The 23933-nt window shown below is 33.2% G+C and overlaps 2 protein-coding genes across 3 annotated transcripts in view; both read right to left on the bottom strand.

Moving 5' to 3' along the window:
- Window positions 1–1281: 1281 nt before the first annotated feature.
- On the bottom strand, window positions 1282–2035 carry LOC125865586 (non-specific lipid-transfer protein 1-like). The gene is made up of 2 exons (XM_049545786.1): window positions 1658–2035; window positions 1282–1500 (listed from the first exon to the last, which is right to left on the bottom strand). Exons 1-2 carry the CDS (start codon window positions 1999–2001, stop codon window positions 1491–1493), a joined length of 354 nt encoding a protein of 117 aa, XP_049401743.1. The 5' UTR covers window positions 2002–2035; the 3' UTR covers window positions 1282–1490.
- A 6917-nt stretch (window positions 2036–8952) lies between these two features.
- The window catches only part of LOC125864266 (non-specific lipid-transfer protein 2-like), a 78752-nt gene continuing 63771 nt past the window's right edge, over window positions 8953–23933 (bottom strand). Inside the window, exons 2-3 of one of the 2 annotated variants that reach the window (XM_049544177.1) lie at window positions 9391–9755; window positions 8953–9185 (exon numbers count right to left, since the gene is read on the bottom strand). In XM_049544177.1, the coding sequence (XP_049400134.1) occupies window positions 9176–9185; window positions 9391–9725 (345 nt within the window). In that variant the 5' untranslated portion in view covers window positions 9726–9755 and the 3' untranslated portion in view covers window positions 8953–9175. Of the gene's footprint in view, window positions 9186–9390; window positions 9804–23933 lie in introns of those variants that run through there. The other variant, XM_049544175.1, reaches the window with a different exon arrangement.

Here is a 23933-nt window from a genome sequence, read left to right as displayed (position 1 = left end):
TATTAACCTGGACAGAGATGTCAATATTGCCCAAACTGACAAACTCAAAAGGATTCCTCATAGCAACCAAGCCAATTTCAGTATGAACTATAAAGAGAAACCATTACAACACTACTAACAGAAACCATTACAACACTACTAACATAAACCATTAATGATCATGAGACCATTACTAATAAAAACTTTTTCATTGCAGATTGTAGTATTGCAATATTGCATGCATATCTCACTGACTCACTCACTGTAATGAGAAGATAAAAACAAAGACTTAAAGTAAGGGAAACAACCATTTGAACCTCAATTTAGACACTTTAGAGAATGATATTCAATATAACTTGCTAGTGTGGGAGCAGTGACAGTGAATCAATGAGTGATGTCGCAGCTTTGAAATATTATTGTGAAATTTGAGTGTCAACTATAAAGTCATGGTAAAGAGACTGAAAACTAAAGTGTAAACCCTAAAGGCTAAAAGTACCTAAGACCTTAAGTGATATAAATATAATTAATTAAACTTCTTATCGAGTTATCGGGGAACCTGATTAGAAATATGGCCAAATCGAGACTCGAACCGATAAGAAGTTTATAGTAAACTAAGACCCGAACCGTTAAACTATTAACCCGAAACATTAAACTATTAACCCGAACCATTGACCCAATAACCAAATTATCAATTTGAATTATAGGTTTCGGTTTTCGATTTTGAACAACCCTACTATTAATATGAAAATATGATCAAATATACATATATTTTATTTAGTAATTTTTTAGAAGTATAAAATTTCATGTAAATAAAGTAAAAGGGTTGAAGTGTGTGACCATAAGCATGTGAAAATTCCTTTTTGATTTGGGTGGTTGTGAGATTTGATCTCAGGATCTCTGCCTACTTGAAATGTGTGATTATTTTATCTAAAAATTTAAGCGGTTAGAGAGAATAGAAATCTATTATTTAATTATATTCACAACAAAATAAATCGATTTAATAGGTAAGTATTAGTTTGTCTTTCTTTACATAGTAATTTGTAATTTGTTATACAACATATAGGTATACGTTCTCAGTTTTTGATAGTTTCTCTACTGCTTTAATTTACGTATCACATATATATAATCTTGTTTAATACTATATATATCTCCCGAGACAGAGTATGGTGGTTTTTTTTATTTTTTACATTCGGTGTTCAGTATTTATATTAAAGTCTTGATTGTTTCATTTTCGGCTTTTCACAATCTAATATATATAAGGAGAGACATAAACAAAATAATATAGTAGTAAAATGACGCATTATTTTGAAAGGTTTGGATTGTAATACAACATAACCAACCCCAAATGTTTCATTACAACACTCCTAACTTTAAATGACACAAAATAAATAAAACTAGATCCATGCATAAACAGGATCAAACTAATTAACTCCACCCCATCTTTATTAATCTTCATCTACTCATGAAACTCTACCTAGCTAGCTACTTCCATATTGCACTGATCATCTGCCTTACTGAACCCTGCATTTATTAAATACCATATTAACCAAGTAAATTAGAACATAGTATATAGTTACGTATAATATGACTAATATTTTAACAAGTACTTAAAAAATAAATACTCCATAATTTATGACAACACAAATATCTAAGAATTGTTTTAGACAGTGTCAGTTACCTAGTGCAGTCGGTGGAGGGGCTAATCTTGTAAGGGATGTTTACGCCACAAACGCTAGGAATACCAGCAGCTTTACCAGCATCAATACCCTTAATAGCAGTAGCGGCTGATTTTAGGCAATTGCATGCCATTTTTCGGTCGGCTGGAGTCTTGGCTGCACCCAAAAGACCCTTAATTCCGCCACAGCAGCCTCCGAGGGGGCCGCGGCCTGTAAGATAAGGGAGGCAAGGAGCCACGCCAGACGTAACTTGACCACAAGTCATTGCCGCCTGTGCATGGGGTGCAACCAGTATGGCCACCATGCACAAAACAACAATGCATGCAATTTTGCCAACTATTTCCATGCTTAATGAAAAAAAGATATTAGAATATTGCAAATGTAATGTGTTTTGCTTGAGTGTTGTGTGCAAAAGATAAGTGAGATTTTTGGGTATTTATAGAGGCAAAAATATGAAGTGAATAATTAATGGAAGAGTGATAGAATTTGTTGGTAGTTGAGGTTAAATTCAATAACGCTTTTCGAGGCTACACATATTACTCTTTTTTTTCCTTTTCGATCAACGTGATGTTAATCAAACCTGAGACTTCATGACTTACTGAGGTATACTTATGTTGGACATTCACTTTTAAAAAAAATATATATATTTATTTTATTAACTTAATTTTATTATGTTTTAATAATATAAATTTAATTACTAGTATTTTATGTGATTATTTAATGATAAGAGTATCAATAGAAAACTATAAATTTATTTTAATTTGCTAAAATAAAAAAAATACTATTTTCGTCCACTTTTATTTGTCATATTGCGCTTTTCAAAATTCAATTTCCCTAATTTTTAAAGATAAATTAGATTACATTAATTCGATATTTTAAACAAAAAAAAATTAGATATTCAAAAACTATATTAAAAGTACTATAAAATGCAATTTCTTGCATATCAATATGATGAAAAAATACATCATAAAATATTTGTCAAAATTCTTATAGTTTGAGTCTAAAAAAGAAACCATGACAATTAAAAGTGGATGGATGGAGTAATTTTTAGTATGAGAATCAAGTATAATAAATGGAGAAAGTACAATATTTAAGGAATGAGCTTCTTTTTAAAACGTATTAAAGAAAAATAATAATAAAACAAATGAATTGAAATAGAAAGTTTACTTTCTAATGACTTATAATTAATAGGATAATATTATAAAATTATTATTCTATTTATTATTTTTAAAAAATATATCAAATAAATATGAATAAATAAGAATGAATGGAGAAAATATTTTGTGCTGCTACTGTCCATTCAACTTTCAAGGAACTGATTTTTCAGGGTGAAAATATAATGTGATCAACGTAACACACTCTTCTAGGAGAGAGGTACGTGTCATAGAGTATGAAATACTGCCAATCAATGCGACAACAATTCATGAATATGTTATCTGTACCGAAATCATAAATTGAGTTAAGAATAACCAAAATTTCATATATTTATGAAAAATAATTTATAATCTATGTACTTCGTATATATATATAATTTTTCAACAAATGGTATCCAACTGACCATGCTGAGCTGGCTACACAACAATATGACATGCTCACAGACTTCACGCGCGCACCATTTTACTGGATTTTTATATTTAAGAAAATATGTTACAAAATATAGCCGTTGGGCCAACTTCCACTTTATGAAAAGTGGCCCAGCGGTCACAAGATTTTTTTTTTTTATTAAAAAATATTTTTTTGGATAAATTAGCTAACTAATTAAAATCCCTAACATAATTATTAAAAACATCTACACTTTAAAATAATTATCAAAATTGTCAAAATGTCAATATTTTAATAAAGTGTATCTTAATATAACTCATCTACCTTCATTTTATATTTCAAATTGACCCCATTTTTTCACTCAAATACGACTGAATGAAAAAAAAAAAAAAAAAGACTCCACTAACCGCTTTTCTCTCTCTAAATTTTTTACCCAAATTCTATCCTTTCTCTTTCTCTCTTTCATGATTTCTTCCACTATTCCATATCTTCAAGTAACTTAAATCTTGTTTTTTTAAAATCAAATTAAATTCCTCTATTTTTCTAAGAAATCTCAGAAATTATTCAAAAGATTTTCAACCTTTGTTGAGGCGAATTCAACTGATTTGCGATTGTTTCCATTAAGGAAGAAATTTTGAACTAATCAATTGGAATTTCGAAGTGAATTTGACTGATTTCGTTGAACTTTGAGATTGTCGGTGAAATATAAAAATGATCAGGTATTCATTAACTATCGATTCTTTAATTTGTTTGAAAGTGATTCGAAAATGCCTATTGAAAAAGTTATTCAAAAATGGATCTGGATCGTATTTTGTATGTTGGATCTTCACCTGAATATCTTCATAAGTTACTATTCAAATAATGGATTTAAAGGTTAGACGGTTACTGAGGTATTCAATTTGGGAGTTTCAGGGCAATATCACATCCAAGACACTTTATTGGACGACATCAACAATTCTAGTTGTCTCTTCAATGAATTAAAGTATTTTGCATCTTTCTCAGATGCAGAAGAACCAAAAGGAGATGAAAGTATAGAATCATCGGTCATATTTCAAAATAATCTGTTTGGGATACAAACAGTGAATGATTGAATTGTTTTAATTTTGTTGTATGTTGGATGCTTGGAATACAAAATAATTTGGAATCCTGTTTAGTAGATGTTCTATAAATTAGACATTGAATATAATATATTTGTGGAGTACATAACATATAAGAAATACATTTTTGTCATGAAATACAATTTTTTTTTTTGAATTACAAATTTTGATGTTACTATGATTGTAAATTTGTACGTTTTGATGACTGAAATACAAATATTGTTGAAATTTTAAGAAAGAATATATGTTTTTGAAAAATATACAAATCAATGTTGTATCCTTTCTAAATGAACATGAGTTTACATAAATATATGGATACAAATATGCTTCTTAAATAACTACAAATCCATTTGGTATACCTATTAGAATGAATACAAACTAATAAAGAAATACAAATGTCATTATACAAACTCAAACATGAAAACCATAATGAATACAAATTCACATATCATACATATTCAATTGAATACAATCAATTACTTTATGAGAATTTTAAGTGATATGTTCCTTTTTTAAAAATATTCTATTCCATGACTTTCTCCTTTTTATTGTTAAATAAATGTATTATTTGAAATCAAACAAATAAAAAATACATAAATTAGAAGAATAACAAACTAAAATATTGACATTTTTAATAAATATTGAAAATGTTGATAAGAGGTCCCATTAAATGCTAAAATATTGACATTTTGAAAAATTTTCCTAATTTTTTTATAGTGAGCTAATGGACTGATGGACCGGCTACCAGGGCCGGTCTAACTGGGCTAATGCCCCATCTGGCCCAGCACGGTCGTAGGGAGAATATTCATGGACCGACTACCGGCCGGTCTGGTCTAATCGTTGCCAATCCCTTATTGGGCCGGTCTAACCGGAGCGATCCGACCCAGTTAACAGGCTTAATATATAGCTATCAGTGAGTAATTGTGTAATATAATAAGGACCGATAGTGATTATAATAGAAAATTACTTATGAAACCAGTTCCTTTAACATGTCTACAACAAGAATTATAAACCTTTATATACCTAGTGATTTATTTATGTACTAGGGCATTAATGGAGTTGTCAACAATCACAAGTATTGTATAAGGGAAATGGCAGCATAAAATAACGTAACACATGTTTTTATTTAATTAATATAAGCAACAACCAAATAAGATAGAACTATAGATTATTTATGTATATTTTATTATACATACATGAAGATTGGATTGTTGAAGAAGCAACAACCAAAGTTTCATTACAAGACACTGACTAGCTATATATGACTCCAAATTAAAAGACACTAAATAATAAAAAGAAACACAGATCGATACAAAATACAAAACAGGATCAAACTAGCTCGATCCCTTTTATTCTTCTCCTAACAATAATAAAATATATAGTGACTTCCATATTGTGTAGTGGATCAGCTTTCATCAACCTTACTGGACCCTGCATCCCCATATTAAACCAACATTAGCAACTTAAAATACATATAAAAATGCACTTTGATCTGTAAACATGTCATGTGAAAAAGTTAAAATTAAACATGTTAGTACATCTCCTTCTATAACATATTAAACGTACGATAGTATCACAAAATAATTACTATATAGCATAAACTTATAAATTAACGTACTTGGAGCAATCAACGGAAGGGCTAATATCGTAAGGGATGTTAACGCCACAAGTACTAGGGAGACCAGCGGCTCTGCCGGTATCAAGTCCCTTAACAGCATTAGCTACTGTTTTTATACAAGTGCATGCTGTCTTTCGGTCTGCTGGGGTCTTGACTGCACCCACCAGACTCTTAACACCACCGCAACAACCTCCTAGAGGGCCGCGGCCTTGAAGATAAGGGACGCAAGGAGCCAAGCTAGATGAAACTTGGCTGCAGTTCATTGCCTCTGCATGGGGTGCAACCACCACCATGCACAAAATTACCACAAAGCATACAATTTTGCTAACCATTTCCATGTTTATATCAAATGTAATGTATTTGCTTGAGTGTTGGGTGCAAAAGCTAGTGAGATGTTAGGGGTTTTTATAGGAAGTAATTGATTAATGGAGTGATGATGAGAGAATTAGTTGGTGGTTGAGGTAAATAGAGAGCTTGTCCTTTCTTCTTTTTATTATTATCTAGTTCACTTAGTTTTGGTGACCTACTTTTAAATTATTTATGTGTCTAAATTTGATGTGCTTTAGTTTGATTGGTTAACGAATCTTGAAAATATGAAGAAGAGTTTTGCATCTTATTATACTACACATAAAAAATGATCCATTTTGAGGTAATTAAAATATGTTTTTAGGGGTAATTACTGATGAATGTTGATATTAAATTTAATGACAATTAATTAATGTCGATAAAGATTTTGACACTCTTGTTAATGTGTATATCTATTGTCACTAAAAGCTATCTTTATTCTAGTGTTATTTAACGTAAATAAATATATATGTCAAAAGTATTATAATTTATTGATACATGCATGGAAGAAAAACTGTTTCTCCATCCATTTAAAGTAGTTTTAAAGATTTATCAAACACTTAATTTTTTTAAAAAATAATATTTTTAACCTTCGAACAACAATACCAAATAAGCTTGTAATATCCTCGATCAAATAAAGTGGATATTTTCGTCTTCTCTAGTCAATTGCATCATGTACAATGTACAATGATGAAATGGACACATAATTCCAATCTAATAGACGACGGAGACGTGTTGAATATGTCATGCTCACTAGTCTCACCTATCCACCAAATTCATTTATGGCGTACTTTTAATTAGAGGTTTCAAATTTAGATCTTCCTACTATGAACTTGCTTTTATTAAGAAACTTTTTATATCCTAAATATTAAAAAAAGCTTTTAACTATACCCTGAATACTAAAAAAGTGATATTTTCATAATATAACTTTATTTGAAAAATAACTAATAAATAGGAATAAGATAGTAAGTAGTAACCTATACTTTTTTTTTTCAATGGACGTGCAAAGCTAAATTGATGGTTAAAATATGTTCGGGGTACTTTACAATCAAGTAATTACACAATTAAGTGTAATATATTCTTTTAAAAATATTGTTTAGTTCAATCTTTCACTGTTCAAAATTAAGTTATTCAACTAATTTGGCTTCACACAAGGGAAAGTTTTCTAAAAGAAAACACTATATATATTGTAAATTTCTTCATTTCGTGACACTAATTTAATACTCCCTCCGTTTAAAAAAGAATGACCTAGTTTCCTTTTTAGTCTGTTTCAAAAGAATGAAGTTTTTCTTTTTTTGGCTATACTTCAACTTCAACTTTTCACGTGACATGTTTAAGACTACAAAATTAAAGGGCATTATGGTATATTTGACATAACATTAATTTAGACCCACAAGATTAAAGGGCATTTTGGTACATTTGACATAACATTAATTTAGAACCACAAGATTAAAAAGTCTTATTTCTTTTCTTAAACTCTATTTCAAGTCAAACTAGGTTGTTCTTTTTGAAACAGAGGGAGTATTAATTAAGAAAGGAAATCAAAGAAATATTTGACACACAGCTCCTTGCGCCTTAACTAAAAGTGAGGAATAATGAAATTTCTATATTATATTGAATACATCGTACATGTATAATGTATTGTTTGCCTATAAAGTCCGTTTATTTTGATTTTACATTGAATGTTTCAGACACGTCTTTTATGAATATGAATTATCTTTATTATTGTGTATTCAATTTTCATATTCTTTATATATTGCATAGATATATTATAATATAATTAAGGTTAGATAATTAAATATGAATCAACATTTGTAGTGTAAATACATGGCCTCATATATAGAATCACAATGAAATATCATCAATTAAAATTGCAATTTGAGTAGATTTTAAATCTTCATAATTGACTGTTATGGCGGTTTTTTTTTAAAACCCGCAATTACGTGCACCAAATATTGGTACCGTCCGTTTAAACAAATCCCGCAATCTTTGTGCAATAAAGTTGCGGCGTATGCAATATTTTATTTTTTTTGGGATAACTCGACAAATAATTAAATTTTATTTTGTCTATAACCTCCACAATACTTTATAGTGAAACTTTAGTATTTAATTTTATAGAAATTTTATTGCATGATTATATCAAACTAAGATTGATGTCAATTTAGTAATTAAACCATTAAAAATTTGTATCAATATTATAAGCCATTATTCATGATACAACTTTAAACCAAAATAATTAATGTGAAAGCCTTAGAAAAAGGGAAACTTTATAATTCGTCTCTACTCCATTAGCTAAATGGTACTCCCTCTATCCTTATTTACTTGTCCACTTTTCCTTTTATAGTTGTTTCTAATTACTTGTCCATTTTGACAAATCAAGAATGAACATTTTTTTTCCTATTATACCCTCAATTAATTACTTTGAAAAAGGTAGAACCTTTTGAAAATATTAAATTTTTAATTCATCCACTTCATAATTAATAGGGGTAAAATGGTAAATTCACTATGTCAATAATTGCTTTCTTAATAGATGTGCAATTCAAAAGTGGACAAGTAATTAGGGACATAGGGAGTATTAATATGAAGTTTTTATCGTTTAGATACGAAATTTTGTCTATTCTAATTTAATGTTTCGAAGTAACATTAAAATTTTAAAAAAAAGTTGAAAGAAGGAATTAAATTCACAACATTGGACTAAGAAAGATAGTTGAATACGTATTACCAAGATTGAGTTGTAGTACAATACAAGGCTCGAAAATGACTCCCAAAGATGGACACAAATAAACAAAAAACAAGAAAAAGATACAACATTAGTAATGGATCCATGAGCATGTAAGATCAAACTCGATCCATCTTATTATTATTACTTCTCCACAAGCTACATTGCATTGGAAAAATTGAGCTTTCATCGATCAGCCTCACTGGATCCTGCATGTGCCCAAATTAAACCAACATTAACAAATAAACTTTACTGACTATGTCCAAAAAAATATGCACCGTCCTTCGTAAATAGGTATTGTAGGATATATAGTAGAAAGAATTTAAGTTATATATATTTGATAGTTAATATGATTTAATCATATTATATTATTTTATTCTAACTCAATTTAATTTGATAGTATTAAAAACATACTTGGAGCAGTCAGTGGAGGGGCTGATCTTGTAAGGAATGTTTACGCCACAAGCACTAGGGATACCAGCGGCTTTGCCCACATTAATGCCTTTAATAGCACTAGCGGCTGATTTGAGGCAAGTGCATGCCGCCTTTCGATCCGCTGGAGTCTTGGCTGCACCCAACAGACCCTTAATACCACCACAACACCCTCCTAGAGGGCCGCGTCCCTGGAGATAAGGGAGGCAAGGAGCCAAGCCAGATGTAACCTGGCCGCAGCTTAGTGCTTCTGCGTGGGGTGCAACCACTACCATGCACAAAACAACAAGGCATGCAATTTTGCTAACCATTTCCATTGTTACAAAAATTGAGAGAAGATAGAAATACTAGAGAAGTTTTATGGACTACAAATGTATTTGTTTTGAGTGTTGGGTGCAAAAGCTAGTGAGAACTTTGAGTATTTATAGAGAGTAAATTAATTAATGGAGGAATATTGAGAGAATTAGTTGAGAGTTGAGTTAAATCAAATGATGGTGTATAATAATTAGGGAGGTGCCCATAAAGTCAAGTTTAGTTGTTACGTGACTAATTTTTATTGAACCACGCTATATACGATTTAGGGCCCTTGGTAACCTACTTTGCAGTATATGACTTGATAAATATATTTCCATCTCCGTTCAATTTTACCGGTTCGTTATATACCTTGTTTGCTTACACTTTTTCAACGTATTATGTATAGAGGTGTGTTTTACAAATACATGAAAAATACAAGGGATGTTAATGCATATATTAGCATGATTATCGACCCAATTGTCCAAAACATTATATACCTTTTTTATCATATTTGTGGACAATAGAAATACATAGTATTTTTGATACACCAAGATAAATAATGCATAAGAAATGATTTCTGTATATAAATAATATTAACATAACCAATACAAAAATTACTAATACATTGTTTAAACATTATTCTTATACATTATATCAAAACGTCCCACTATAACACCTACCTGGGCACTTTACATCCTTTTCCACCTTATAAATTTAATAATGGCCCATTCATTTTCTTGTGCAATGTTCAGTGAGGCGACTCTGACTGCCCATATCGAAATACATCTCAAGAAAACCTTTTTGAGATGTGCATTTTCATGGCATGCATTAAGTTCACTGTCCCTATGGATTTGATCTATTTATGCTTCGTAAAAATGATTTTTAGCAATAATTAATTAATAATAATAATTTTATTATTGTTAAATATATATTTTTAGCGGCATCAAACACTCTTTATAAATGTTTCTAAACCTATCGTGACATTAAATTCACTGACATTTAACTATTGTCGATAAAAATCACTTTAATATACTCTTTGTTAATATATATATTCATTGGCTAAATATTATTTTTATTGTACTGTTACACTCTATTTTATTTGGAGAAAATTTTCTTTTCAATGTGTTGTTAACGTATCTATATCATCACTTAGAATTTAGATCGAGGAGAAAGAAGAATTTTTACTTCCTTCCTTGCCTTTCTCTCCAACCAAACAAAGAACAAATGTTATATTGCTTTTAGTATATGATACATCTAATTAGTTTTTTTGTCTTTGAATTAAGTTATGACTCACTTCAGTCATTTTTATTTGTCTAAAAAATATAAAATGTATTCCCTCTGTTTAAAAAAAAATAATCTACTTTTTTTTTCTGCAAGACTTTAATTTTAATTTAATTTTTCATATGACATGTTTAATGCCACAAGATCAAAAGACATTTTGGTACATTTGACAACTTTAATTTAAAATTATAAGATTAAAATTTTTTATTCTTTTTTCTTAAATTTCGTTCTAAGTTAAACTAGATCATTCTTTTTAAAATAGAGAAAATACATATCTTAAAATTCAACTTACATATTCAAATAAAATTTTAATTTCAAATAGGTCAAATTAAAGGGGCCCTAAAATGACAATGAGATGGACACATGTACTGCTATCTGACTAATATTGTGAATCAACCATGGATATACTGCCATGCTCACACGTCTCAAAGCACCCACCGGATTTCATTTAATGATTTGGGGTTCAACTATTTCTTTAACTTATTAGAGATTTCGAGTTTAAATTTCTCTAAGTATAAAAATGTCTTTGTTATTAAGAAGTGCTTTAGCTTCAATGTGGATATCAAATCGAAAAACCAAATAGAAGAAAGGCCATATACATATACAGTTCCTTATAGGGGTGTGCATTTGGTTTTTCAGTTGGGTTTTAATTTTCACTATTCGGTTTGAATTTTTTAATTTTTGGTTTTGTAAAAGTGTAATTCAATCCGATTTAAAATAAATTTTTGGTTTGATTTAGTTTTCCTCTATTCGGTTCGGCTTTTTTCGATTTAGTTATTCGGTTATGTCAATAATTAATAAAATAACCAAAGTAATAATATTTAATCCCTTAAATATACTTTCTAATATAAATTATAAGTAAAACTTAAAACACAGTACTTATAAGTATACCTATTATAGATGTTCAAATATAAAATTTAAACGTAATCATCATGAAAGGCAATAACCAAAAAGGGACAAAAGTGGTTAACTCCAACTTAATTCTAAACCTATATATATATATAATTCGGTTTTTTTTGGTTTTTCGGCTTTTATTTTTTAAAATCCAAACCAAACCAAAAAACTAAACAAAGTAATTTATTAATCCAAAACGATTTCGAAAAACCAAAAAACCAATTCAAATAAAAACTCGGTTTAATTTGGTTAGGATATTTGGTTTAATCCGAATAGTGCACTATTTTATTAAGAAAATATTATTTGGACTGGTTTTAAGAGTCGTCACTTAATTTTTAAAGGGAAATTAAGAAAACTGATTTTTTCAAGAGATTAAAAACAGAAAATCTAATAAAAATAATTAAGGGGGTTCGAGGTTCATATTAGCATTTTGGGAAGGGTTTGAAAGCACCCGAAAGGCCCGCTAACATGCGGTTATCTGGTAATTAATTATTTGGCTAAAATAATTTAACTTAACTTGAATTGCAAAATTTATAGTTAGAACCGTTTTAAAAGGGAAAAAGGGGGGGAAATACAGAAATACTATCTAAGTGAGATAATTTGCAACATTTATTCTTTAAGTTTTGTTAAACGATGACTGATTTAGTGAAGTTGTTAAATCAAAATGGGCGTCTTTCGGGATTTGAATTTTTCAACTTTAAGATCAGCGGCAAATATTAGCAAGCACACAAACACAATAAAATAGAGAGGGAAAAAGACTCAGGTCCAAGTTTGATTTTTTCTGTCCGCTTGGACTAACACTTGGGCCTAATTTCATTTTGGCCAAAAGGCCAAATTTTCGCAACCTGTCCTAAATTCTAACAGTATAATAGCAAATAAGTGGGCTTAGGCCCAAAAGTAACAAAATACAATTTTTTGAAATAAAGGGTGGACCTTTGGCCCAAATTTTCAACTCTCCAATCCATTGCATATTCTTGATGTCGGGACATGTTCGTCGAGTTTAATGACTGACTGACTCGAATCGAAAAGGAAAATTGAGCTTTTATGGCTCTCCCGAAATGCGAGGAAGAGAAGTGAGTTCATGACAAACTCGAATAGATTTCACATGCAACAAAAAAACAAGTAAACTTATGAGTAACAACCCACACGATTTAATATAAGAAAATAAAGGATAGTAAAAATCACCACTGCCTAAGCGTCACAATGAAAAAAAATAAATTAATTAGGATCAGAATCAAGCGAGTAAGCATAGAGAAAACAAATGTTCACACATATATATATTTATATCCCATAGATAGTGGCAAACATACAACCATAGATTAAAATGAACTAATTCAAAATTAATTTTACGGTAAATTCATTTAAATAACAAAAACCGACAGACAAATTTAACCAAAATAAAATACAAGGAGCACAAGGTGGGTGAATGAATCTAAAAAAAAAAGATAAACTAGTAATATACATATTGATAAAAGGAAAGACAAGAGAGTAAGAAAAAAGAGAATAAAACCCCTTGCAACTCACTTCACTATTTACTTAATGACTCAAAACCAAGTTGATCAAATTTCACAATTTTTCAACTTAACAGGAACAATGATTTTCAAGTATTTGACAAACAAATGGGGACGGGGATGGGAGAAAAGTCACAATGACCACAACTAGAACTCAACCTAAGCGAGTATGAAATGATCCAAAATGTTCAACAGTGATTATAATTAAACAAACTTATACGAGATAAGAAAATCAGGATGAAGTTTAGCCATCAAATTGGGTTATCAATATTTGGGGCTAGAATACCAAACAAATAATGAATCTTTGTGATCAAATGACAAATTGTAAGAAAAGGACTGAAAACAACAACAGTTTGACCACTTTCCATGTTAAAATTAAGTTAAAGTACGCCAGTTATGTTAACCACAATAATCCAAACAAGCCGATGCAACGAAACATGAATCGCAACAACATTTTAATCATGAAAGATTTTGAAAATTGATAAGATCAAGATGTAAGAAATCGATCTGAACAAATGAGTTCAACATGTTTAAGACTTATACTACCTACAATCAAGTATCCCTGTAATTTGAAGCATAAACAAATCAGCAGAGGGAAATATGTTTTAAACATATATGAGATAAGAACGAGAGGAACTTAATTACATAAACGAGCAGCTACATTCCCCAAACTTAAAATAAAAGCATCTTCAAACTTACAAAGAGGACTTAAATATACTAATCACAAGACGCAACACCAAAAGGAGGAACCGAGTTCTTAATCATAGGTACTTTAGACATAAATCACATACCCAAACACGTATTGTGCCTCAGTTAACCAGAACACTGACTCAAATCCGAACGACCATGCATTAAACACCAAAATAACTAAGAATAGAGGCATTCAAGTAAAAAAAAGACAAAGAATCTACAGAAAGTTTAGTTCATGAAAACGGAACATCCAATACGAGTTAATGATCCAGAAGGAGTTTGCCTTCTCGGAGGCAGCGAACTGAAGACGAGACGAGCTTGAGGCGACATTTTCATCACGAAACTCGAACATGAATGACAACCCCAAAGTCTGGGCAGCAGTATTAAACTTAGACAACGAAACCAATTGTCTCCTTTGTTTTCTTGAGGCGTATTTTGTTTGAATTTTAACTATTTTTGGTTAGCTTAGCTCTATATTTTCACTCCCAAAAATCCCACAAAATCTTCTTTTTTTTTCTTTTTTTTTTCTTTTTCACAGTGAACAACAAGCAACATATATAGAAGGGATTAGGGTTCGGAAAATGGGAGAAAACAAACCAAAAATTCGACAACCCAAGGCCCAATTCCAAATTCAAAAATAAAAAATCTTTCACCATTCAAGCTAAACACCCTTTTTTCTAAAGTTTCGTCCCATTGCGGAAGAGAAAATGGGGACAGTCGCGTGCTGTTGCTACTGCCAATTGAAAGGGACGGGAGGAAGAAGACAACAAGAGGCAGTGTATTGCCCTCTGTGGCTGCTTTTCCGTGACTGTTCCGTGTTTTCATGCTGTGTAATTGTTTTCCGTCTGTGAGATGTTGGAGAGAATTGGAGTTGGACGTCATGAGATTGTTGTTGGAATTTGATGTTGTTCTTTGTTGTTCACGTTGGACCGCTGTTGTGTATAGCTGCTGCTAACGTTTGGGAATATTGGAAATTTCTAGGTTCTTTTAGAATTGGAAATGGGCCGAGTATAGGTTGAAAAAGTGAGCTGGGGAGTTTTGGGGTAGAAGTTCGTTGGTTTGCTTCTGTTGTCTGGAATTATTGTATGTATGCATTATATGTTGTAATGTTAGGAATTGTTTGACTGAAATGGGCCTGAAATGAGAAAGGTATGGGCTGCTGGAAATTAAAGAAATGGGGCCCAAATCTAAAGTATTTTGGTGGGTTTAAAGTAAGGTATAACTAAGTGAATTAATAATTTAGCCAAATCAAATTTAATTTGCAAATTCGGCTAAAACTTAAATAAGACGAATTAGTATAATTAATTAATGAGCTTCTTATCTTTCACAAAATAAAATAAGTAATTTGATTATATATAAAATAAAATTTTATTAAATGCTAATTAACTCAAAATTACAAATCATTATTAAGCAAACTAACCAAATATTAGTTAAACAAAACCTTTTAAGACGATTTTCGAATATTTATAAAATTCAAAAATATACATATATTATTTAAAAATTATAAAAGTGACGAAACTATTAAAAAACTAACTTGAAAAATGTTTTGAATTTTATAAAGTCAATTATTTTAAATCGTTTGAAAATTAAGAAGCTCAAAAATTATTTATTATCGGAGAGGGTCAAAATTGGGTGTCAAAAACTGTCCCTCGTTTTACTCGGATTGATGTAAGAAATTCGAGGAAAATGAAATTGACCAATCCAATTTCGACCGACCACGTTTTCATCTCCTCTAACAACGGTTTCTGGTGCGAACTTTAGGAATTATGGCCGAATCTCAAAAATAGGTTTCCTACATATCTCAGGCTACATGAGAATTCATGTTACTTGTAGTTTGATACGCTTGATTTTCACGCACGATTTTTGAAAGAATTCAAAAGCCATCCTGATACTGAATTATGAAGGTACCGGAATGCTTGATAGAAAGATTTAAGAGAGAATATTGAAATACAACCGAGTTTTCAATGTTGATCCCGCCTACATATCCCTCAACTTAAGGAATCAGGCTGCTTGTAGTTCGACTCAACCGATTGAAAAGGAAATCTCTTATGCTAAAATATCCTTCAATTCGAGAAGAGTGACAAAAATAAATTGAGTATGAAAAGGAGGTTTGCAACCTTTTAACTATGAATGTGGCGCACTTCACACCTATAATTAAGAACTTATACGAACATAATTTCCAAAGCTCTTGGTGCACTGTCACTCGGATTGGAAAGCTGCTTCCGGTAGAGATTTCGAATGCAAAATTGAAACCGGCAAATGCAAAGATAAACCCACATACCTTCTGATAGAGGTGTGGTTTGATTGTGGCGGAAGTCGCTCCTCTGCTCGCGTCCTAAGATTTTGACACTCCTCTTTGGACTATGTCCCAATTCGCTTCTAAGAAAAAGTTCCACGTTGTGCTGCATCCTTTTTGATGTCGTCCGCACCCGTGGTTTGTTTTGAGAATTCATCCTCTCGGGTGCTCTCGGTAAAGACTGAGATGAAACTCATTAGCATAAAAATGCAATTCAAATGGAGAGATGGTGTCTTTTACCGTGTTGACACTTAATTTCTCTCCCTGAACATTGACGTCAACTTCATCGGGTTTGACATAAAGCAAATAAAATTTGTATATTATATTTACAATATAATCTTCAATGTACTCTTTCATTGATGTCAGGTAGTAAAAATAGGCGATATAATGTTTTGACAGTTCTCTTGATGTTATTGTTGATGATTCTCTTGATGTCGCTTTTGCAGAGAAAAATGATGCAGTCGATGTTGATCTTCTTGTGATGGGTAAATCTTTCTCTCGCGATGCATGACTCTTTTCTCTTGCTATGCATGACTCTTTCACTTGCAATGCATGACTCTTTTCCTGGGATGCATAAATCTCTTTCCCGCGATGCATGAATCTCTTCCCGCGATGCATGAATCTTCTGTTGCAATGCATGAATATTTTCTCGCGATGCATGAATTCCTTCTCCTGCGATGCATGACTCTTTTCCCGGGATGCATGAATTTTTTCTTGCAATGCATGAATTTTCTCTTGCAATGCATGAATCTCTTCCTGCGATGCCTGAATCCTCTCTTGCAATGCATGAATCTTCTCTGGCAATGCATGAATCTCTTCCCGTGATGCATGAATCTTCTGTTGCAATGTATGAAACTCTTCCCGCAATGTATGAATTTTCTCTCGCGATGCATGAACTCATTCTCTTACTATACATGAATCCTTTGATGATGCCTCCCTGATATCGAATGAAAATAATCATTCAACGAGTAACATAGGTGATCTCCCGGATATTTTTTGGATGATAGTATCGTTTCAATCGACAATATAAATAAAAATGATTTTCGGAGTAGTGGTATCATCCTATTTGACAATACGATATAAATAACTCCCCGAGTAAGAATATTATCCCCATTGATAATATAATGCAGATAAACGTCTTCCAGGTATCTTTAGTCACTGGAAAATAATAATACTGCTGTTTTCGCAGTTTTCGTTTGTTCCATCTCCGAACATAGCTACAATGTTCGTTGTGAACCTTGTTTTGTTGAGAATTGAATGAAATAATGCTATTCATATTTCCAAATCTTTGATATAAGAAACATAAAATATTTCTTGCATCCACAGAAAAATTATCAATTTTTGGGAGTTTCTCGCCTTTTCGACTTCTCCATATTCATTGAATGGAGAAATATGTTGATCTTGAGGCAAGCTTATAGACCTGCATCCACAGAAAAATTGTTAGTTTAAAAATGAACTGATCTGTGTCGATCTCTTCGGTTGTCTGCTCCTTGTCTTGCTGTCTCCGGTTGATTTCTCCGATTTCCCGCTTCTTAATAGATAAGAAAAAATATTTTTATGCAAAATTAATTGAAACATGAAGGAAAAGTTTTTAAGGAAAATAGATTTTCAGAAGTAGTATTTGGAAAAGGTCACCGCCAAGTGTCATGTCACCTCTAGTTTAATGAACGTCATTTGGAGTTGATGTCAAATTGCTCTAAACTGCCGATACACCTATTGAAATTTTTGAGGATGCAGTTAATTAGCTTGACTTATCTTTAACTGTTGGTGAACCGATTAGGGAATTTTTGAGATCTTATAAATTTTTTTGTCCCAGTTGCAGTCATCAACGCATTCTTAGTCTTGACTTGTTGGAGAAATCCTTTTTTCGAGAATTTTTGAGTCCCTTTCAAAAATTATGTCCCAGTTTCTATTGTAAGAAAAAATAGAAAACTTACGGGAGATATGACCGAGCCGTTGTGGCGCCTACGTATCCCGTTGAGGCAGGAATAAGGTCAGACGTAGTTCCCCCTCTCGAGGATTATAAAAAATAAGAGAATTACAAAGAAATTGACCGAGGCTGACATAGGCCTCGTACGTATCTCATTCTTAAGTATTTAGGTCGAACGTAGTTCTAATATAAAGAAATATTAAAAAGGGATAAGTGAGTGACCGAGGCCGACATAGGCTGCCTACGTATCTCATTCTTGAGAATTCAGGTCTGATGTAGTTCCTTACATAAGGATATATTCTAAACAAAACAAATACAAGCAAATAGAATGATTACAAGCAAATAACAGAAATACAAACTGACGCTTCACACGTGGTATCTCTTGACAATATCTAAGTTGATCGGTTTAGGCCATTCGGTGCCATCCATCTCTGACAGGACCAATGCACCTCCAGATAACACTTTGTGAACCATGTAGGGTCCTTGCCAATTTGGTGCAAATTTCCCTTTGTACTCATCCTTATGAGGGAAAATGAGTTTGAGAACCAACTGGCCAATTTCGAATATCCTGACTCTTACTTTCTTGTGAAAAGCACGAATCATTCTCTGTCGATAAAGTTGACCATGACAAACAACAACCATTCTTTTCTCATTAATCATTGTTAACTGATTAATCCGCTTGCGAACCCATTCAACATCACTCAACTCAGTTTCTTGGATGATTTTCAATGAAGGTATTTCATTTTCTGCAGGTACAACTACTTCTGTTCCATATACAAGCAAATATGGAGTAGCTCCAACTGATGTCCTGACAGTCATTCGGTAACCCAACAAAGCATACAACAGTATCTCGTGCCAACCTCTACGATTATCAATCACTTCCTCAAAATCTTCTTTATGTTCTTGTTGGCAGCTTCTATGGCTCCATTCATTTGGGGACGATAAGCGATTGGTTTTGGTGGGTAATCTTGAATTGTTCGCATATCTCTCTCATCAAGTGACTGTTGAGATTTGCTCCATCATCAGTAATGATAGATTCTGGTACTCCAAACCTACATATCAAATTGTTACGAACAAAATCAGCTATAACTTTCTTTGTCNTTCTCAAAATCTTCTTTATGTTCTTGTTGGCAGCTTCTATGGCTCCATTTATTTGGGGACGATAAGCGGTTGAGTTTTGGTGGGTAATCTTGAATTGTTCGCATATTTGTCTCATCAAGTGACTGTTGAGATTTGCTCCATCATCAGTAATGATAGATTCTGGTACTCCAAACCTACAATCAAATTGTTACGAACAAAATCAGCTATAACTTTCTTTGTCACCGACTTATACGAAGCTGCTTCCACTCACTTGGTGAAGTAGTCAATGAAAACCAAATTGAATCTGTGTCCATTAGAGGCGGCTGGCCCTATTGGACCAATGACATCCATGCCCCAAGCTACAAACGGCCAAGGCGAACTCAAAGCATTGAGTTCGTGAGGCGGCACTCGAATAAAATCTCCGTGTACTTGACATTTATGACATTTCTGCACAAACTTGCAACAATCATGTTCCATAGTCATCCAAAAATATTTGGCTCGGAGGATCTTCCTCGCCAAAGTGAGCCCACTCATGTAAGTACCACAAACTCCGACATGTATCTGTTCCAGAAGATTTGCAGCTTCATTAGCATCAACACATCTGAGAAGACCTAAATTTGGAGTCCTCCTATAAAGGATTTCCCCACTTGCAAAAAAATTGAGGGCCAAACGGCGTATCGACTTCTTCTAATCGAACGTCGCATTTTCAGGATAAATTCTGGTCCCTAAATACTTTTTGATGTCAAAATACCAAGGCAAACCATCCAGTTCCGCTTCAGCATGTGAACAATGGACAAGCTGCTTTTTTACCTCTATATCCACTGGATCATTATAACTTGTATCTGGTTGCTTAATCATTGATGCGATGGTCGCAAGAGGATTGGCCAACTCATTTTGTGTCTTGGGAGTGTGCCTGAATTCAATCTTGCGAAATCTCTTGCACAACTTCTGTATAAATTGTACGTATGGTGTGATCTTTGGGTTCTTTACAACCCATTCTCCTTGAACTTGATGAATCAGCAAGTCTGAGTCTCCAATAACCAGAAGAGCTCATGAATATTCATGTTGATGGCCATCTTCAAACGAAGAATACAAACTTATACTCAACCATGGTGTTTGTGCAATCAAATCGGAGTTTTGCCGCCATAGGATAGTGCTGACCAGTTTCTGACAGTAAGATCACTTCGATACCTTTCCCTTGGTGGGTTGCCGTTGCATCAAAGAACACTCTCCAACCAGGGTATGCTTCAGAAATATCTTCACCAACAAATGTTACTTCTTCATCAGGAAAATAAGTCTAGGGCTGTTCATACTCTTTGTCAACTAGATTCTCCGCAAGATGATCAGCCAAGGCTTGTGCTTTTATAGCCTTTTGAGTCATATGCACGATGTCAAATTCACTCAAAAACATTTCTCATTTAGCCAACTTCTCGGTCGGCATTACTTTCTGGAAAATATACTCAACGGGTCCATCCTGAAAATAAGATATGTGGTATAAGAAGACAAGTAATATCTCAACTTCTGAGGAATCCAAGTCAAAGCATAATATGTTCTCTCGAAAAGAGTGTAACGAGCCTAGTATGGAGTGAATTTCTTGCTCAAGTAATAAATGGCTCGCTCATTTTTCCAGTTTCATCATGTTGACCAAGCACACATCCGAATGCGTTATCTAAGACAGACAGATACAATAACAATGGACTTTCTTCCCGTGGAGGAACAATACCGGTAGATTGGACAAATAGTTCTTGTTGGAATCAAAACCAATTTGACATTCTACGGTCCACTTGGTCAAAACATCTTTTTTCAACAACTTGAAGATTGACTCACACACCACGATGGATTGAGCTATAAATCGACTGATGTAGTTCAACCTTCATAGAAAACTCATCACCTCTTTCTTGGTCTTCGGAGGAGGTAACTCTTGAATGACTTTGATCTTGGAAGGATCAAGTTCAATGACCTCTTCTGCTAACTATATATCCTAACAGCTTTCCAGCTGGTACTCCAAAAGCACACTTGGCAGGATTTAACTTCAAACTGTATCGACGCAGGTGATTAAAGAACTTTCTCAAGTGAGTCAAGTGATTTGAACTCTCGCGAGATTTGATTATGGCATCTTCTCCATATACCTCAATCTCCTTGTGAATCATATCATGAAAGAAGGTTGTCATGGCCCTTATATAAGTAGCACCGGCATTCTTGAGACCGAACGACATTACTCGATAATGATATACACCAAGGCGTAATGAAAACTGTCTTTTCTGCATCCTCTTCATCCATCAGGATATGGTGGTAACCCACATAACAATCCACAAATGACTGCATCTCACGCTTAGCACAGTTATCAATAAAAGCGTGAATGTTTGGCGATGAAAAATTATCTTTTGGACTTGCTTTGTTGAAATCTCTGTAGTCAACACAAATTCTGATCTTTCTATCTTTCTTGACAACTGGAACAACGTTAGCTAACTAAGTTGGATATTGCATCACTTCCACTACTTGAGACTCGATCTGTTTGGTTATCTCCTCTTTGATCTTTAAACTTAACTCAGGCTTGAATTTTCGAGTCTTTTGTTTTACTGGGCTGAAATCTGGATTAATCGGCAACTTGTAGGACACTATATTCATACTCAGCCCTGCCATATCTCTGTAAGACTAGGCAAATACATCAATGTATTCTCTAAGCAAATGAACCGTGTCCCTTTTTTGAGCTTCAGTTAGATGGACACTGATTCTGATTTCCTTGACACATTCCTCATCTTCGAGATTCACATCTCAGTTTCTTCCAAATTTGGCTTGTGTTGATTCTCAAATTGTCGAAACTCTTCAGCAACTTGTTCAAGTACCTCATTTTCATCTTCATACACCTCACATTCATCATCACTTGCCTAATTTTGTTCATTTGGCTCGTGACGCGACATGACATTGGTAGGTTTTAAATTAATATTACTGAAATCATAAACAAACAAAGTCAGGAAAATAAAACATAACAGATAAGCTAATAAATAAACTTTGATAAAAGAAGCTTTCATTTAGATTAAAAAACAAGTACAAACTTTGGCCACGGCCAAGGGCCATTTTGCCTTTTTAAACATCACAGGGAAATTTAAAANTCGTGACGCGACATGACATTGGTAGGTTTTAAATTAATATTACTGAAATCATAAACAAACAAAGTCAGGAAAATAAAACATAACAGATAAGCTAATAAATAAACTTTGATAAAAGAAGCTTTCATTTAGATTAAAAAACAAGTACAAACTTTGGCCACGGCCAAGGGCCATTTTGCCTTTTTAAACATCACAGGGAAATTTAAAAAAGACTCAAATAATAAAAGAAAACTGCATAAATGGTGGGTCACGGGCCTCTTCTGGACTACCACCGATTTTCAAAACAAACTTAAATATGTGTCCTTTCCACCAAGATCTAATTTTGTAATTGCTCCTCAGGTTCTATGTCACGGATGCCCGATGTCCCAGCCTCTTCCTCGATGACCGCATCGATCTCCTCAAAAAGGCCCCAGATTCCTTCCTCGAAACCATAATCATTGACATATCCTTGTACCGGGAATGACTGGTAGAAATGAGTAATTGGCCTGGCCATTGCTTGATCAACACTCTTGTTCTTCATCTCTGCTTCATCAGCATCTGTGGGGACATTCCCAAACCAAACTTTGCTCCTTTGGTGGGGATCTGAATAGGCTCGACAATTCTTTGAAAGTGCTTCCCCAATCCGAAACCTGGTTCGAAACTGCTCTAGAGCATGATAGTTGCAATCATCTTGTACACAGAAGACATAAGAGGCTGTGGAGCCAAGTCATCACCGGTGGTATTTACCAGCTCCACCGTGTATAAATCACAACCTTGGGAAACCTCGTGAACGATCAGCGGGTACCCATCAGAACAACTCCTCTCACCATGAATGACCAATTCCTGGTCCTTCCAAATAAATTTCATCAGTTGGTGAAGGGTAGAAGGCACAACCCCAACCATGTGAATAAACGGTCTTCCAAGAACCAAATTGTAGCTGGTATTGATGTCCAACACCTGAAACACCACATTGAATTCTGCAGGCCCCATTTAAATATCCAAATTTACTGCCCTTTATCGTGTCTCTCTGCAGTCCATCGAAAGATCTCACATTGACCTGGTTTTGTTGAACTTCTGCCACATCGAATTTCAGCTGCTTGAGAGTCGAAAGTGGGCAGATGTTGAGATCGGACCCATCGTCGATCAAAACATGATTTATAACTTTGTCCGGCATTTGATGGTGCTGTGCAGAGCTTTGTTGTGCATCATGCCTTCAAATGGCAGCTCTTCGTCACAAAAACCGATTCGATATACTCGAATAACCTGGTTCATCATAGCTGCTAGATTGTCATTATTAGTACCCACAGACACATAAGTGTCATCCAAAGCCCTCATCAGAGTCTGCCTATGCAACTGCGAACTCATCAATAAGGCCCATACAGAGATCTGAGCTGGCGTCTTCTCCAAATATTTCACTATTAAATAATCCTTCGGCTACATTTTTCTCCAGAAATCCTTGG

The sequence above is a fragment of the Solanum stenotomum genome, chromosome 5, assembly GCF_019186545.1.
Source record: "Solanum stenotomum isolate F172 chromosome 5, ASM1918654v1, whole genome shotgun sequence".
Taxonomy (NCBI): Eukaryota; Viridiplantae; Streptophyta; class Magnoliopsida; order Solanales; family Solanaceae; genus Solanum; species Solanum stenotomum.
Note: the sequence above shows the minus strand (reverse complement) of the source record. Positions and strands in the feature narration are given on the sequence as shown.